This window comes from Trichechus manatus, unplaced genomic scaffold (genome assembly GCF_000243295.1).
Source record: "Trichechus manatus latirostris isolate Lorelei unplaced genomic scaffold, TriManLat1.0 scaffold00135, whole genome shotgun sequence".
NCBI classification, from domain to species: Eukaryota; Metazoa; Chordata; class Mammalia; order Sirenia; family Trichechidae; genus Trichechus; species Trichechus manatus.
In genome coordinates, this window is record NW_004444071.1 from 2,328,034 (window position 1) to 2,345,845 (window position 17,812).

General features: G+C 37.8%; 1 protein-coding gene across 1 annotated transcript in view; it reads left to right on the forward strand.

The window, feature by feature from the left end:
- The window catches only part of CDH6 (cadherin 6), a 147,354-nt gene that overhangs the window by 111,053 nt on the left and 18,489 nt on the right, over window positions 1-17,812 (forward strand). Inside the window, exons 3-6 of the mRNA XM_004385218.1 lie at window positions 6,684-6,978; window positions 10,119-10,238; window positions 12,778-12,945; window positions 15,595-15,782. Of these exons, the coding sequence (XP_004385275.1) occupies window positions 6,684-6,978; window positions 10,119-10,238; window positions 12,778-12,945; window positions 15,595-15,782 (771 nt within the window). The remainder of the gene's footprint in view (window positions 1-6,683; window positions 6,979-10,118; window positions 10,239-12,777; window positions 12,946-15,594; window positions 15,783-17,812) is intronic.

Consider the following 17,812-nt stretch of genomic DNA (forward strand, 5'->3'; position numbering starts at 1 on the left):
ATGTGTGTTAGGAGGGCCTCATTGCAATTGGCCAGTAAGAAATGGTGGTAGCTTGGAACGGGGTGTCAGCAGTGGAAATAGAGAAAAGTAGATGAGTTAGGATATATGTGATAGAATAGACAGGATTTGGTGACTTAGTGAATTTAGGGATGGAGGCAAAGGGGAGGGTCTAGGGTGACTTCCTAGTGGCCTTTCGCAGAGATGGGACATACAAGAGGAGGGACAGGTTTTGGAGAGAAGGTGATGAACTCAGTTGGGACATACTGAATGTGAGTTGTCTAAGATTTGTCTGGGATGCAATGGTACCCTTGACTTTGGATTTCAAGAAAACGATCTGCCCTAGAATTATATATGGATTTGGGCATCAATGGCACATAGATAGTAATTGAATCCATGAAAATAGATGAACTCATCTGAAGAGAGTACGTAGAATGAGGAAAGACTAGGACCTATGGCAAAGACTTAAGGAATACCAACATTTAAGGGGCAAATAGAGCAGGAATATAGCTGGCAAAGATAATTATTGTGAGTTCCATCTTATAGATGAAGGAATAAAGACTAAGAGAATTTAATAAATTCAGCTGATTAGCAGGAAATTCAGAATTTAGATCCAAATCTTTTCACCTTCAAAATCTACCTTCTGAATACTTCTTGTTTATGATGCAACATTAATTTATTGAAGCCTTTCTCTGAGCCAGGCCTTCGGCTAGCCTTCAAAATCTACCTTCTGAATACTTTGTGTTTATGATGCAAGATTAATTTATTGAAGCCTTTCTCTGAGCCAGGCCTTCTGCTAAGTGTTTTATATACATTATTTTATTTAATACTCAAAGAAATCTACCTGTAAACTAGGTATCATTATTATTCCCATCATGTGAATGAGAAAACTGAGACTTGGAGAGATTAGGTAACTTTGCCAAGGTTACATGGGTAGTACGTACTATGAATTTAAACCCATTTCTTTCTCTTGCCCAAGGTCATGCTTTTAACCATATGATTGTATTAGTTAATTCAGTACTTCTCAAACTTCAGCATACAATTACCTGAAGGGCTTCTTAAAACACAAATTGCTGGACAACACCTCCTGCGTTTTTGATTCTGGAAGTAGGTTAGGCCAAAGAATTTGCATTTTTCACTAGTTCCCAGGTGATGCTGAAGCTGCTGGTCCAGGGACCACAGTTTGAGAACCACTAAGTTAAGGTAGAGGCAGAACTACTGTAACAAAAAAGTTCAAAATATAATGCCTGAAGTAAGATAAAATTCATTTCTATTTCACATTACAGGCTGGACAGACATGAGATTATTCCAAAACCCAGGTTCCTTCCCTTTTGTGGCACTGCCATGGCCTAGGGCTCTGTCCTCATTAGTCTGGTGAAGGCCAAGTCACTGCCTCATTTGTACTACGCTGAACAAGTGTATTAGACATAATCTGATTTTTCATTTCAGCAAAAAAAATCACAGACTTTCTTCCCTAGGCTCCTTTCAGGCTGTTGTAAGTACCTTCCCTATGTTGCCATCTAGATAAGACTTTTGTTTAACCAAAAAAAAAAAAAACCCAAACCCACTGCCACCAAGTCAATTCCAACTCATAGCGACCCTATAAGATAGAGTAGAACTACCCCATGGGGTTTCCAAGGCTGTAAACTTTACGGAAGCTGACTGCCACATCTTTCTCCCACAGAGCAGCTAGTGGGTTCACTATGAGTTGGAGTTGACTTGACGGCAATGGGTAAACTTTTGTTTGTTGTTGTTAGGTGCCGTCAAGTCAGTTCTGACTCAAAGTGGCCCTATGTACAACAGAATGAAACACTGTCCGGTCCAGCGCCACATCACAGTCATTGTTATGTTTGAGCCCATTGTTGCAGCCACTGTGTCAATCCATCTTGATGAGGGTCTTCCTCTCTTTCTCTGACCCTCTACTTTACCAAGCATCATCTCCTTCTCCAGGGACTGATCCTTCCTGATAACAGGTCCAAAATAGGTGAGACTTTGTCTCACCATCCTCACTTATAAGGAGCACTCTGGCTGTACTTCTTCCAAGACAGATTTGTTCATTCTTCTGGAAGTCCATGGTATATTCTATATTCTTCGCCAACACTATAATTCAAAGGCATCGATTCTTCTTTTGCATGCATATGAGATTATTGAAAATACCATGGCTTGGGTCAGGCCCACCTTAGTCCTCAAAGTGGCATCTTTGCTTTTCAGCACTTTGAAGAGGTCTTTTGCAGCAGATTTGCCCAATGCAAATAGGTCATTTGATTTCTTGACTGCTGCTTCCACGGGCATTCATTGTGGACCCAAGTAAAGTGAAATCTTGGACAACTTCAATATTTTCTCCATTTGTCATGATGTTGCTTGTTGGTCCAGTTGTGAGGATTTTTGTTTTCTTTATGATGAAGTGTAATTCATACTGAAGGCTGTAGTCTTTGATCTTCATCAGTAAGTGCTTCAAGTCCTCTTCACTTTCAGCAAGCAAGGTTGTGTCATCTGCATATCGTGGGTTGTTAATGAGTCTTCCACCAATCCCAATACCCCATTCTTCTTCATATAGTCCAGCTTCTTGGACTTTTTGCTCAGCATACATATTGAATAAGTATGGTGAAAGGATACAACCCTTACCCACACCTTTCCTGATTTTAAGCTATGCAGTATCCCCTTGTTCTGTTCGAACTTTTGTTTAGACCCTGTTTTCTATTTCAGCAATTCTTTTGCTTAAAAGACTCCCATACGGTTACTGACACAGATAGTGACTAAGTGGCACAAAGGTAATGGGAGGAATGGGGACGCACTGGCTAGCTTCATAAACCACTAAAGATCTGTATGATTAATTTTATAGCTTTGAATGTGATTCAAAGTCACGTTGGGAGTTAGCACAAGTAACAGGTAAAAAGCTGCTGTGTCCCCAGTGGCACACAGCACCCAGCAGTCAAAAATGCTGGCATTGCTTTGGTGACTTCTTCCATGGGGCCATGTCCATATCCACAAATGCTTGTATTTATCTGCCATAGCACTGCATTAAAAAATAAAATAAAAAAAGCAACAGAGAAACAGAAAAACCAAAAGCTCCTTCTGGAACAAAATGCTACAGGTACGGTAGTAAAAAGGCCTGCCAGCCACAGATGAGATGTGATTTCTGAGGGAAGTGGTTAATTTTTACTTGATGGTGAATTGCTAAAAATGAACCAGATGATTACACTTAATGGAACAGCCACATTAAACTGAAATTAGTAAAAACATGCCTTGGGCAGCCTACAACCTTTTATTTCCTGTTGTTTAACTTCTATCTTTTACAGCGGCCATGATGAATGACATCACAAAAGGAAAAATCCAATTAAAATCTAAGTGCTCAATAAACACTGCTTGTCACCACCGCTCTCCCTGGCACTGATGTCGTATGGTTTCCTCTTTTCCCCAAGAACAGAGAAGAGAGGGGGCCCCAGGGGAGCTGAGCAGAAGGAGGGGAGAATGGGGAGAAGAAAACAAGCAGGCTTCTGGAAGTTTATGCTGTGTGCACTTCGTCAGACTCAGATATTGCACTTTGGGGGGATGAGGTTAAATTGTCTTCTTACCAGACAGTGCCTGAGCGAAGAGATTCATATTCCCACTGGGTTTCAAATATTGATCAATCAGAATGGAGATTGGCACAGCAAGCTCTCTGTTCACACTCCTGTTGGGTGTCTCCTCTGCCCTTTTATATGATCTCTGGTGCTGGTTTTGTAAGTCATCGAAATGGTCTCTCCTGACAGCTAAAAATAAGTTTCTCATTACTTTTACCTGAGTAAATCTTTTGACCAGATGTGGTATCCACCTACCAAGTGTGCAACAATTACATATTGAAAGTGATGGAAGAACTGGCCAAGGGGAGCCTACAAGCTAGTGGAATGCGGAATATAATAAATCACATGTAAAGCCAGCGGTTACCACCCGGTAGAAGAATTCTGACTTTTGATACCAGATTTTACCTTGTGTTAGCAAAATTGGGTTTTCAAAGTCCTCAAAACAAAGTTCTCAATGTCATAATAAGAGCAAAAACATTCTTATGATGAACTAAAAGCTGATAATAATAATAGCAGTATCTTAAATTTGGAAGGCACTTCATAATTTATAAAACAAATATCATGCTTTTATTGCGTGTTTCTGTAGCAGTTAATGGAGTATGTACATGTAGTCTTTAATCAGATCTTCACAACTGCTGTGTCATATAGTTCTCATTATCCTCATTTTACTGATAAGGATTGTGGCACAGGGAGGTTAGTGGACTTCACTAAGGTCTTAGATTAGGTGAGTGAAAGAGAATGAATGTGACCCATGCTTAGGACTTGGGGTACAGTGCCCCCTTGCACTGTGCCAGGCTGCTGACCATGGCTGCTCTGGAGTGAGGATCCAATGGGCAACGACATTGGTTTCCTTCCTCATGAATTAATGAAATAGCCTTTTAAAAGCTGTCTTCAGTCATTAGAATTTGACGATGAAGAGTTGAAGTTTCCCCAGTGACTCTTTCTGTGCAATCATGGTTTCAGTGTTTCCTTAGCATATCACATGACACAAATCATGTAGTGTTCTTGTTTTACATTTCTTATTGCGTTTCCCTCACTTCTGAGCAATTTCCTCCCCATTTGAATTTATCTTCCATTATTTCTGCCAAATTGCTTTCGAGGCTACTAATTGTATGAATAATATTCTTTTCACCAAACTCTGCTATTAACTAGCGTGAGCCCTGTGGTATTGGACACAGTGTTCCTTCCTATCTGGAAGAATGAGGAGGTTGCACTGAATGATCTACAGGTCCTCTTTTTGCACTCAAGTTCCAATCTTCTGAGTCTTTCACACTCGCTGTGTGATTGTGGAAACACTACACAAACACTTCATAACCATAAAAGTCTGTTTTCTTGACTTTAAAATGATGAATTTAATTAGTTCATGCTTCCCAAGGTGTGTTTCTTAGAAAATTATTTATGGGGGATACTAATATGGGTGACACCCAAAAAACATTCAAGCAAGAAAGTTAGGTAAACCTAGATTAAACAAAGTCAGGAATAGCTTTGAACTGCAGGCATTAAAAAGCTTTCATATGTTGGTGGACGCTGGGTCACCCTTTAAAGGGGCGGGATATGCATTATTTCCCAAACTAATTGGACCACAGAACCCTTTTCTTTCAGCATTTTGTATAAGTGATATTCCATAGAAATCATGGAATTTTTAGAAAGGCAGGGTTAATTTTTTTGTTTTTTTTAAAGAATGATAGGGTTAAGTTATTTTAAAAGCCCCTTTTTGCTCAAGATTCTATTTTCAAATCTGTTTGCAGACACTTCTCTGAGTATTTTGTACAGTATTAATCAAGAGGACACAGGCTTGATATATCTGTTGTTATTGTTGCCATTGTTGTAACATTGCCCATACTTTGGTTTAGTTGAAATAAGGTAGAGATTAATAGCCTTTCCACTAAAAGTACCTTGTCTTATGACTCTTAGGATTTATAAATAGTTTTCCTCAATAAAAAGCACTTTTTGATCATTTGTGGATAGGGTTTGATTATCTAAAGATCTGTGAGATACTGTTTAAACTTTTGTTGGAAGGGAGAAAGAGAAAAAAAAAAGGCAAGCAATAGGATATTCAGCATTGTGGAACTAATCTTTGGGAGATGTGCTATTTTTCCAAGTTAGGAACATCATCTTCCACTGGAAAGGTATGTTAGCCTTCATTTAATTTAAGCATTTACTGAGAGCCTGACAATTAGTCATCAATGCCTTTGCTAGATTACCTTCAGGAGCAGGGAACTCCCTACCTCATTAAGGAAAACTATTAAAATTTAGGCTAGCTCAAATAATTAGAACGTCCTTTCCTATATTAAACTAAAATCTGAATGTTAAAGGTCATTTTTCCCCCCAACCCTGTAAGTTTCAATTTGAATTTCATATACAGCTTCTGAGAAAAGTGATTATAATCGTCATCATATTAGACTCAAGGAGATTGACCAACTTTCCTAAGTTCACCAAGAAAGTAAAATGTAGAGGTAGAACATACCAGGTCTCTCTAATTCAAAAACTCAAGTCCTTTTCTCAATAGTATATTATTTGTCTACATAGTATATTACTTCTGTACATAGCAATGAGGAGGAGCATTTATTAGCAAAATCTGAAAACTGTTCAAATAAGATAATGTAATAATGTAGTAAAAATCGGAGTTTCATTCTCTTATTGTTGTTGTGTGCTCTCAAGTCGATTCCAACTCATAGTGACCCTATAGGACAGAGTAGAACTGCCTCATAGGGTTTCCAAGGAACAACTGGTGGATTTCAGCCGCCAACCTTCTGGTTAGCAGTCTGAGCTCTTAACCACTATGCCACTGGGGCTCCAGTTTCATTCTAGTCAGGCTAATATGCCCTTGGGCATCATGCTATTACTCTGGCCCTAAGTTTCCCTTTCTTCAAAATAAGAAGGTTTATTAAATTATCCCAAGCTGTATTCCAGTTCTGAAAGATTCTATGATTATAAAGAAACATGTTCATTAATGAAAGGCATTTACTACTAAGGATTTATGTAAATAGTAAAAAGATAAAAACCTGAATCACTTACGTAGGACTAAATGAAAGTTGAGATAGCATGCATCATAAAGACAAACTCATTCTAGGATCACGTGCTTGACTTTTACTTTCTTTAATTTTTTTTTTTCTACACTAGTTACATTCAGACCAGGATAGAGGAGATGGATCACTTAAATATATCCTTTCAGGAGATGGAGCAGGAGATCTCTTCATTATCAATGAAAACACAGGCGATATACAGGCCACCAAGAGGCTGGACAGGGAAGAAAAACCTGTTTACATCCTTCGAGCTCAAGCTGTAAACAGAAAGACAGGCAGACCTGTGGAGCCCGAGTCTGAATTCATCATCAAAATCCATGACATCAACGACAATGAACCGATATTCACCAAGGAGGTCTACACGGCCACCGTCCCCGAAATGTCTGATGTCGGTGAGTGAGCTTTGAGTCTTCAACCAAAAACAAACACTCCTCTAGAACAGCGTTCAGTACCACACTGAATGCACTTAGATGCTAAATTCTGAAAGTACCATATTTCAAACAATCCATTTATGTCCTTTTTGTAAGTGCATCCATGTTTCTAAATATTTCTCTAGTCTTACTTATGTTCTTATTTTTAGGAAAACAGCATTTGCTCTAATGGTGGGGGTATGAAAAGTGGCAGCAGAGGATGGGGGATGGAAAGAGAGACCATCTCATCTACTTCCTCTCCCATCTCAACTCCCAAAGCAGGAGCCTTTACCCTCTGACTTCTCTCTACTTTATTTCTTGGGCTAGAAGAAAGCAGCTTTCTCTATTTCCCTTAGCCCACTTTGGTATTAGGCTCCAGATAAGGACCTCCCCAGTGGAAAATAAAAGCTTAATTTACAGAGTAACAACAGTTGTATTTTTAAGAAAAAGACTTAAAGAAAAGGTTTTTGTTTGTTTGTTTAAGTCCATGAACAATATGCAGATGATGTCCAAGGGATATATATCCTTTCCTAATTGGTGGAAATCATTCGTGGAAAAACATGACATTTACTATTGTGAATTAATATTTTATGCATAATTCTACTACCAACTTTAAATTTAATATGTGTGGATTTAATTTGTTTAATTGGAAGAAGGTAAACCGGATTTAAATTTAGAAAAAAACTCTACTGATATCGCTCTTAGCCACATTAAAATACTTCAGGGGAGACACTGACAAATTCTAAACTACTTGTAAAGGGTTATTTTTATTTTTGCTCAGTATCAAATTCTAAAGGGCTGAAATTACATAATAAAAACTTTTCTAACTCTATAATCCTGTGAGTCAGAGATGGAGACGTTTTAGTTCACAGATCCAAGAGTTTGAAAATATCCAACCCACTGAAATGGTTGTAAAACACCCAGATTTTTTCTCATGAAGAAATACAGCTAATCTCATTACTTGAAACCACTTTGTTTTATTAGAAAAATCACAATTCCTCACCAAAGCAAAAAAGAGGACTGAAATTCCTTTAGTAGAAAATTTGTTAGGAAAAAAATATGTTTTCTCTAGCTGGTAAAAGACAGGATGAGTTAATGAAGGGCAATCTCTTCATCATCATCATCCAAGGCTGCTGCAACTAGATAACGCAGGTTGTACACTGCACAGCTCTAGGGAGTGCCATTCACTTCTGACATCATTATAGAATTGAATGTTTTACAAAAACTGAGAGGCAATAAGCACTAATGTGCATTCAAAAAGGAAAGATTCTTGGATGCAGGCACAGTATTATGTTGATCTTCATCAGTATCATGAATCAACATGGCATCATTGTGATATATAAAAGCATCCTAGAAAAGTTGAATAAAAATAGTGTCTACCAAGGGCAAGGTGTTATAAATAGATATTGGTGTCAAACAGATCTGAGTTTGAAACTATCTCTAGTAATTACCAGCAGTGTGTCCTTGAACAATTTACCTGATTTCCCTGATCCTCCAGTTCCATATCTATAAAAAATAAATATCAACTCCTACAAGTTATCATGAAGATCGGATGAGAAAACAGCCCCTAGTATGATATCTGGCAACTAATAGGCACTCAAAACGTCCAGTTAATCATATTTTAAAAGCAATCAAATTTTGTATTTATGTCAGATAGGAACTTGGGTATTTGTTGATTTCTACTGTTACCTAAAATCATATAATGATCTCATTTTCCCCACCACCCTTGCTAAATTACAAGAGTAAATTCTCTGCCTTATGCAGCATTATGTCCTCCAGAACATCCAACACCCAACGTAGTACAATAATTTGTTCAGTAAATAAAATGTTGATTGTTGTTGTTGTTAGGTGCTGTCAAGGCTATAATCTTCACGGGAGCAGATCACAAGGTCTCTCTCCTGCAGAGCCGCCTGGTGGATTCGAACTGCCAACCTTTTGGTTAGCAGCCTAGCTTTTAACCTTTGTTCTACCAGGGCTCCTTAAATGTTGATTAGATATTACTAAAGGATTGTAAAAATTCTAATATGCCCTAAATGCAACTTCTCTTCTCCCTTTGTGGATGGGAGAACTCTAACAGTATAGCTATGGCTTATTTTTTTTTTAATATAAATGTCAAAAGTCAGCTATAAAATGATCTTAATCAGAGGATCTTACGTTTCTTTGAAATCACAGACCCCTTTGAGAATATATGGACCTTCTTTTCAGTGAAATATACATGCAGCCATCCACATAAAAATTTGCATGGAATTTTAAGGAGGTTAGGCAACTGTGGTCCCTTAAACAAGAACTCTGATCTGAAACATCATAGCTTTCTTTGTATACTTAATTTACAACCATCTTTGGAATTACAGGTTCCAGATGTTTACGCTCTGCTGTTCCAGTTAATTCTTTATTTAATCCAAACCTGCTTTTTATAAGTTCAAAGTCCTTCAACTTCTTAGAATTATAGAATATTTTTATCATTTGCGATGCTTTTATTTGCAAGTAACAGAAAACCCAACTCAAACTAAATAATAAAAGTATTTATTGGCCATATTACTTAAGTCCCAAATAAAAGTGGGCATTGGACATATTCAGTTGGTCTCTGTTTCTCTGTAATTTTCTGTGCTATGCAGTGGGTAAGGTTTGTCCTCACGCTAGCATCTCTAAGGTCACAAAATATCTGCTGCATTTTCAGGCTTCACATCAACACCATCACATTGCAGCAGAGAAAATATCCATGACACAGAATTTCCAGCAACATCATGTCCCTGATCCGGTAACTACTAAACTAATCCCCTGGACATAGAAATGCCAGATTCTGATTGACTGAGGCCTGGATAACTTGCAAGAATCCCTGTAGCAAGAGTCCAATCAAATCCACCCTTGGAGATAGATTGAAATCAGTCTCATCCAAAGTCATGATCATTATCATGTTTATCTTTAGAATAATGCATACAATCTTTATAAATGTTGATGACATTCTTTTAGAGTCAGGAATCCTAGTGTTTTAACCTAACATCCACTTCTTTGCTTTGATAGTTTTGGAACAATAGTAAGATCATGCTTGTCTTTATGTACCTGTCTCAAGGATCAGAAATGGGGCTGTAATTTATTTTCATTTTGTGTTTCTGTCATTACAGGCACTTTTGTTGTCCAAGTCACTGCAACTGATGCTGATGATCCAACATATGGAAACAGTGCTAAAGTTGTCTATAGCATCCTACAAGGGCAGCCCTATTTTTCAGTTGAATCAGAAACAGGTTCGAATTCCTTTTTGACCTTTTTACAATCTGTAATTTGAATGGACATGCTCAGCCGAGCTAGCGTATTTTTCATAAAAATAATCAGTGTGATTGAATTTCCTTAGATCCATCAACCCAACACCAGTGATGTATTTGTAAACGTGACATCCAGAGCATTTTAATCAAGAAATCTGACAATGACTCTTTCACCCACCGTATTTACAAGGGGTAGATTCAGAAAACATATACGTTGCTTTATTTTTTCCTTTCAGTTTTGGGTGAAGTTAAAAGCTCAATCCCTTTTGATAACCATTGGACTGTTCACCGATATTCCAATTCTACTTTTTCTAGTTACTTGGTAGGATGCAACTCCCCACCCATCCCTGAAGATAGATGTAACCATGTGATTTATCTGGGCCAATAAGATGAGACCAACAGTGGCAGGAGTCACCTCCAGGCAGAACTTTTAGATTAGGTGCTCAGTCTACCACACTCCTTCCCCTTGCCGCAGTGGTCATGGAAACCTATGTAGAGATGGGGTCTCCAGCCTGGATGCTTGAGTGTTATGATGAGTGGAGTTTACTGCTGGCCCACTCTGAGTGTGAGCAAAAAATAAACTTTAGATTTATTAAGCCACTGAGATTTTGCAGTGTTGGTTATCACATCATCGTCTAGCCTATCCTAACTGATACAGCCCTAATCCAACAGAGCAAATTGCCTTAATAGGATTCTTTTTTAACATCTCATTTTTCTGTACTTTCTCCAAAAAGTAGCATACTATCTGTCTTAGTCATCTCGTGCTGCTGTAATGGAAATACCACAAGTGGGTGGCTTTAAAAAAGAGAAATTCATTTTCACATGATTCAGGGGGATGAAAGTTCGAATTCAGGATACCTCCTCTAGGGTAAGGAGCCCTGGTGGCACAGTGGCTAAGTGCTCAGCTGCTAACCAAGAGGTCTGCTGTTCGAACCTACCAGGTGCTCCACAGGAGAAAGATGTGGCAGTCTGCTTACGTAAAGATTTACAGCCTTGGAAACCCTATGAGGCAGTTCTGCCCTGTGCTATAGGGTCGCTTTGAGTCAGAATTGACTCCACGGCAGTGGGTTTGGGCTTGGGGCTCTAGTGTAAGGCTCTCTCTCTCTGTTGGCTCTGGGGGCAGACCCTTGTCTCTTTCAGCATTCCTCGGTTCCTTGTCAATCTTTACCCTATTTCCAAATAGGATCACATTCACAAGTATAGGAATTAGGAATTCAACACATATCTGGGGGTGGGACACAATTCAGTCTATAACACTATCTTATGATGATTTGTTTTTAACAAATACCATTTGTATTATAAAGTAAATTCTACACATATTCTTGCTATCATAATAGGAGTTGAGCTTTTATACTTTTTTTTCAAAAATCTATTATTGTTAGTAGAAATCAAAACTTTGCTAGGTTATTTCATCTAGTTGGAAATCAGTGTGTTAAAAGGAGTAATGAACTTGGAAAGAATCCCAAGGAGAAAGAAAATGCTGAATTGAAAAACAATGAGGGTGAAAAATCAGACTTATTCAACTTAAAGGACAAAAGGCTAAGGTGATCTTCTGTATTTAAATAGAAAAGTACTATTATTTACAGAAAGAAAAGCAGCTGCACTTTCAGGGAAGCCAGGACTATAGGAATAAAATTGACCTGTTGTTTAAGGCATTCTTGTTAAAAAATAAAAAAAGGCATTTTCAGCTTCATTAGTTGTTAAGCCGGGAAAGTGCCACCAGAGAAGGTTATAAAGTCTTGTTGGGTAATTTTTGAAGGAATGTTGTTAATTTAAGCATAAATCCTTTATCAAGACTAAGCAAACTTTTAGAAGTTCTTTCAACTAATTATTTTATAACTACCTAACAATAGACATAAATTTAACTTAACTTTAACATGTTGGTCACTGCTGGGAGCAGTTGAACTAATGTTCACGTCAGCTTCAGGAAAAGATAAATTCTCAAGGATCATACAAGATGATAATTATGAGAACTGATGCTGTGTTTTCTTAAGACCGTAGTTTTGTGGCTTAGAAAATTCCCAGAACATTCCTTATGGTCGGTGTATTTGAGGAGCAATTAGCCAGTTCAGTAAAATGAAATGCAAGAATCAGTTCAAGTATATGAGCTTTCTTCACAATTTCCCTATAATACACCTAAGTGTCTTTTATTAAGCAGCTACTCTAGAATACCATTATACCACATGCCAAGTTATATGTAACACTTAATATTTATACTACTTGCAGTCTGTACTTACAGGATGTCACTTAGACTTATTTTCATTCTATTATAGCTTGTTTGGGTTTTGTTGTTGTTGTTTGGTTTTTGGTTTGGTTTGTTTTTTTTTAAATGTCTCTAGCTCCCTGCATGATTGTAATTTCCTTCAGTATAAGGGCTCTATATAACCATTTTTATGTCACCCATGATATCTGCACAGTGCTTTGCATATTGTAGACAGAAATCTGTTTGTCTGCATAAATGAATGATTCCGTAAGGTATTTTTAATACATCCCTTTCCACTCCTTAATTTCACATCCAAAGGTATCATCAAAACAGCTTTGCTCAACATGGATCGAGAAAACAGGGAACAGTATCAAGTGGTGATTCAAGCCAAGGATATGGGCGGCCAGATGGGAGGATTATCTGGGACCACCACAGTGAACATCACGCTGACTGACGTCAATGACAATCCTCCTCGATTTCCCCAGAGTAGGAACATTTGTAAAACTCTAACTTTAAGAATGATATTTATTTTCCACGTTGCTGTTGTCAAAAGTAGTGAAGTTAGTAAGAACTGGGAGTCCCTGGGTGGCGCAAATGGTTAAACTCTCAACTACTAACCAAAAGGTTGACGGTTTGAACCTATCCAGAGGCACCTCAGAAGAAAGCCCTGGTGATCTGCTTCCAAAAGGTCACAGCCTTGAAAACCTCATGGAGCACAGTTCTACTCTGCACACATGGGGCCGCCATGAGTCGGAATCAACAGAACAACAATGGCTTCAGTTTTTTGGTTTATAAGAACTGGCATCTATTTGGGAGCCTTGGTTGCACAGTGGTTAAGAGCTCAGCTACTAACCAAAATGTCAGCAGTTTCAATCCACAAGCCGCTCCTTGGAAACCCTACAGGGCACTTCTACTCTGGGCTATAGGGTCGCTGTGAGTAGGAATCAACTCGACAGCAATGGGTTGGCACGTTTTTGAAGAATGAATTGGCAACCATGCTCACCCTTAGTAAATGTGAACATTTATGTTTCTGTATTGGTAATTAGCTGAGTAATTTCTGATATGACTGTTGTTTTAAAGCCAGCATCATTTTATTCTTCCTTATTAAAAAGACTACCACAGACATAAATTTGCTTGTGCAGAACATATGTATAACAAGCATGCCACTATTTGTTAGGAAAAATGTGACTTTATGTTTTGTGAATTTAATCAGGCATGTAATCTCTTAAATCCTCACAAAGCTATGTGAGGAGAGGATTTATCATTTTACTGTTTCTAAAAATACAGCTGTGGAAATAACTATGTACTTAGTCCATTTGTAACCATAAAGAGTTTCTGTGTTAATTAGGATACCAAAAGTCATCTCTAAATCATTAACTCTCATGATTAGGTAGGATGGGGAAAAAGAGAATAACAACATTCACGAACGCCCACTTTGTACCAAGCACCCTTTTAAGTAGAGCAGCCCAAGTGATTTTAATGCAATTTTTGTTCTAAAACAAAATCCCTTTCTGACCATGATCTCCTGAGTTACCGGAGTCCTGTCTTCCAGGGAACACAAACTGTTCACTCAATCATGGCAGTTTTTAAGGATGATCAGCTAACGTGGGTTTCTTTTAGAATGGAGATAGACATGCATGAACAGGAAATAGTTTTATTTTCTTTATTTGTTTACATATTTCATCAGAGTTAGCTAAAGATAAAAAACAGAATAACTAACTTCTGATTTGATGGGTAGAAGAAAGGTTTTATAAGCCCCAAAGTTTCCCCCACAGAGGCCTGAAATGAAAATACCAGGATAACCAACACTTTGCCCAAAAATCTCTTTCTCAATATGGAGATGCCCCATAGAAGGATAACAAGGATTCACCAGCAGCTTGGTACCAGTGAGACCCTTAGCTCACTCTGCTGTCTCTTTGGATAGCATGTGAGTGGTTACTGGACAATGTGCCAAGGCAAGGGAAGAGAGAATGTCAAATGGGGTACCAGTTGCTATCAAGTCAGTTCTGACAGATGGTGACTCACTCCATGTGTGTTGGAGTAGAACTATACTCCATAGGGTTTTTAGTGGCTGATTTTTTTGAAGATTTCCAGGCCTTTCTTCTAAGGTGCCTCTGGGTGGACTCGAACCAATAGGAAGCCTCTAAAATGGTAATTGAATACCCTAGAGAAAAACTTGGCCTGTCTTACCATTTTACCAAGGATAAGCCCAATACTTAGGGGATTGATATTATTGGATCATTATATTTTAGTGGTGTCATAGTCTGTTTAATTTTTTTCCAAAACTATTAGCATGAATGACTGGCAAAATATAATGGCTGAGAATGGCATAAGTTTTGTTTTTGCCATTTTATTTTTTGGTTCTAAATACATGCTGGCCTGGCAGATCTAAATGGAAACTCACATGTAGTCTGCTTGAACTAATTTTGCATCATAAGGATATAAGAAAAATGTATATCTCTTAAATATAAGTTTTGAGTTAGTAATACAAATCCAACTATGGAAGAAATCTATGTATAGAAAAAACAACTGTAATAAAACGTAAAAGAATTAGTCAAAAGAAAATAAAAGAGCTTTATCACATAACATATTTACCTATATCCCTAACTCTGCAGCTAGACCCAGCTCCATGGATAGGGGAAAGAATGTCTACTTGGATACATCCTCCAAACTGCTGTAATTTATTTCCGCCTTATTATTAGCAATGGTAAAAAGCACTCCTTTAAAGAATACCTAGTAGTTGGCTTACAGTCACCGTTTAGGTTAAGTTCGTTTATATTCTTTCTGTTAGATCACACTAACAGAGGCTCTGAAACCTTCTGTGCCCTGCTCTTGCAGTTCAGTCATTCTCACAATCACACCATAAACTTTGAAGCCTGTTTACAGGACAAGAAAAATGCTCACCATTTGCAAGGAGACAGGTCATGAAAGAGAAGAAATATCCTTACCCATCATGAAAGTAACAACGTAAGGAGAATAGGACACCATTAATTATTTTGAGTAAAGCACAAATCTGCCTGCATCTGTGGTAATGTCTGAAAGAACTGTTAGAAAAAATGTATATACATATATTTTTTGGTTGTGATAGAGTATGCTTAGGCTATGTTTGACTTATATCTGTCTGGTGATTAATAGGTACATACCAGTTTAAAACCCCTGAATCTTCCCCACTGGGTACACCAATTGGCAGGATCAAAGCCAGCGACGCTGATGTGGGGGAGAATGCTGAGATTGAGTACAGCATCACAGAGGGAGAGGGGCTGGACATGTTTGACGTCATCACTGACCAGGACACCCAGGAAGGGATCATAACTGTCAAAAAGGTGATGCCTTTTTTTTAAATACCGTACAAATAAACGTGTTTCATTTTCTGGTTTCCAGGTTACTGAGTGCAATTACATCTCACATACAACATTCCTTTTGATTTTTATTTTTTCTAATTAGTAAACAAAAGACTGATTCAAATCACACTGAGACCTCTTTGGTTGGCTTTTAGAGGTGCAAAATAATTTTAAGCATTCATTATTTCCATACTTTCAGTATTTTTTTATTAAGAACCTCCTAAGTAAGTAATGGAAATCCTGGTGGTATAGTCGTTAAGAGCTATGGCTGCTAACCAAAAGGTTGGCAGTTCTGATCCACCAGCTGCCCCTTGGAAACCCTGAGGCAGTTCTACTCTGTCCTATAGGGTCGCTATGACTGGGAATTGACTCAATGGCAATGGGTTTTTAAGTAAGTAGTATCAGATCCCTGGTGGCATAGTGGTTGAGAGCTCAGCTGCTAACCAAAAAGTTGACAGTTGGAATCCACCAGCTGCTCCTTGGAAACCGTATGGGGCAGTTCTACTCTGTCCCATAGGGTGGCTATGACTGGGAATTAACTCGACAGCAATGGGTTTTTGTTTTGTTTTCTGTTTGTTTTTTTGGTAAGTAACATAAACAAATTATATACATAAAAATACATCAAATAAATCATATAAATGAACAATAAACAAATAGTGCCAGACATGGCTGTAGGTGGTGGCAGTGCAATGGCACGTACAACACGATGGCCTCTGCTCTTGTGGAATTTCTAGTCTAGCGAGGGAAAGAGAAAAAGGAAGGAAATGGGCAAAAAAAAAAAAAATGTCTAACTACAAATTGTGATACACGCATTGGAAAACAGTAATACAAGCCACAGTGATCAAGGTGGCCTGAAACAGAGAATTTATAAAGATCACATTTATCAGTACTCACAAAAATAAATTAATAACACAAACTTCTAACCACCTTTTTAGCTACTTTTTATAACACCACAATGATAAATTTCTTACGTTCTGAATTTGTAGTTTTTCCCTCTGTACTTACTCATTATTTATCCCCCATAATTGTCTAGCATCACAATGCAATATATAAAAGTGTGACCAAAAATGTAACCCAATCAATATTGTACTTTGGGGCTAAAATAATATTTATTTTGTTAAATTTTTAAATGATTTCACTTTTTTTCACGTATAGTGTAATACTTTCCCTCTCCTTTAGCACACTAGCATGTTTGCTGGTAAATTACAAGCATATCTGGTTATAAATAACAACACTTTTTCTTAAGCTTTGGATTACATGGCTTAATATCTGGAAACACAATAAAACATGTTTAAGTGACACCCAGACTGATGTTTTATACTATAACATAATTAGGAGGCTCATTAGTGTACATTAACCTTTTACATTTTCTTGGTGCCTTATCAGATTCAAACTGAAATTTTGCCTAGCAGACTAAATCACATTCACTAACATCTTGATTAATTGGGTTTTAGTGAGCCTTGTCATATTATCATCTAAAACTAAAAGTCAGCAATGAGCATTTGGGTTCACTCTGTCTCCAGAAGCAGAGACACTTTTCCTAAAGACCTTTGACAACAATGATCACTCTTCTTTGGCAAATAATTAGCCCAATGCCCGTATCAGGATATCATTTGGGATACCGTATCATCTCACGCAAAACAAAAAAAAAATCTATTAAAAGAAGAGGGAATCCTGATGCAAACCTGTGATTCTCAATTCTGGCTGCACATAAAACCACTGGGGAGATGTTTAAAAATACAGGTACCCCATTGTTTAGGAAGCAATGAGTATGTTAATGGTGATGGAAAATTTGGCAACAGATAGGTGATGGTTGCACGTCACAATTAATGTAATCAATGTCACTGAACCCTACATGTAAAAAATGTTGAACTGGCAAATACTGAGTCACATACATTTTTACCACCAGTAAAAAAATATGTATACGTATACAGACTCCCATCCCCACTCCATATATTCTGGTTTAATGCTCCAGGCTAGGGACCAGACCTTGACAACTTTTCAACCCTCCT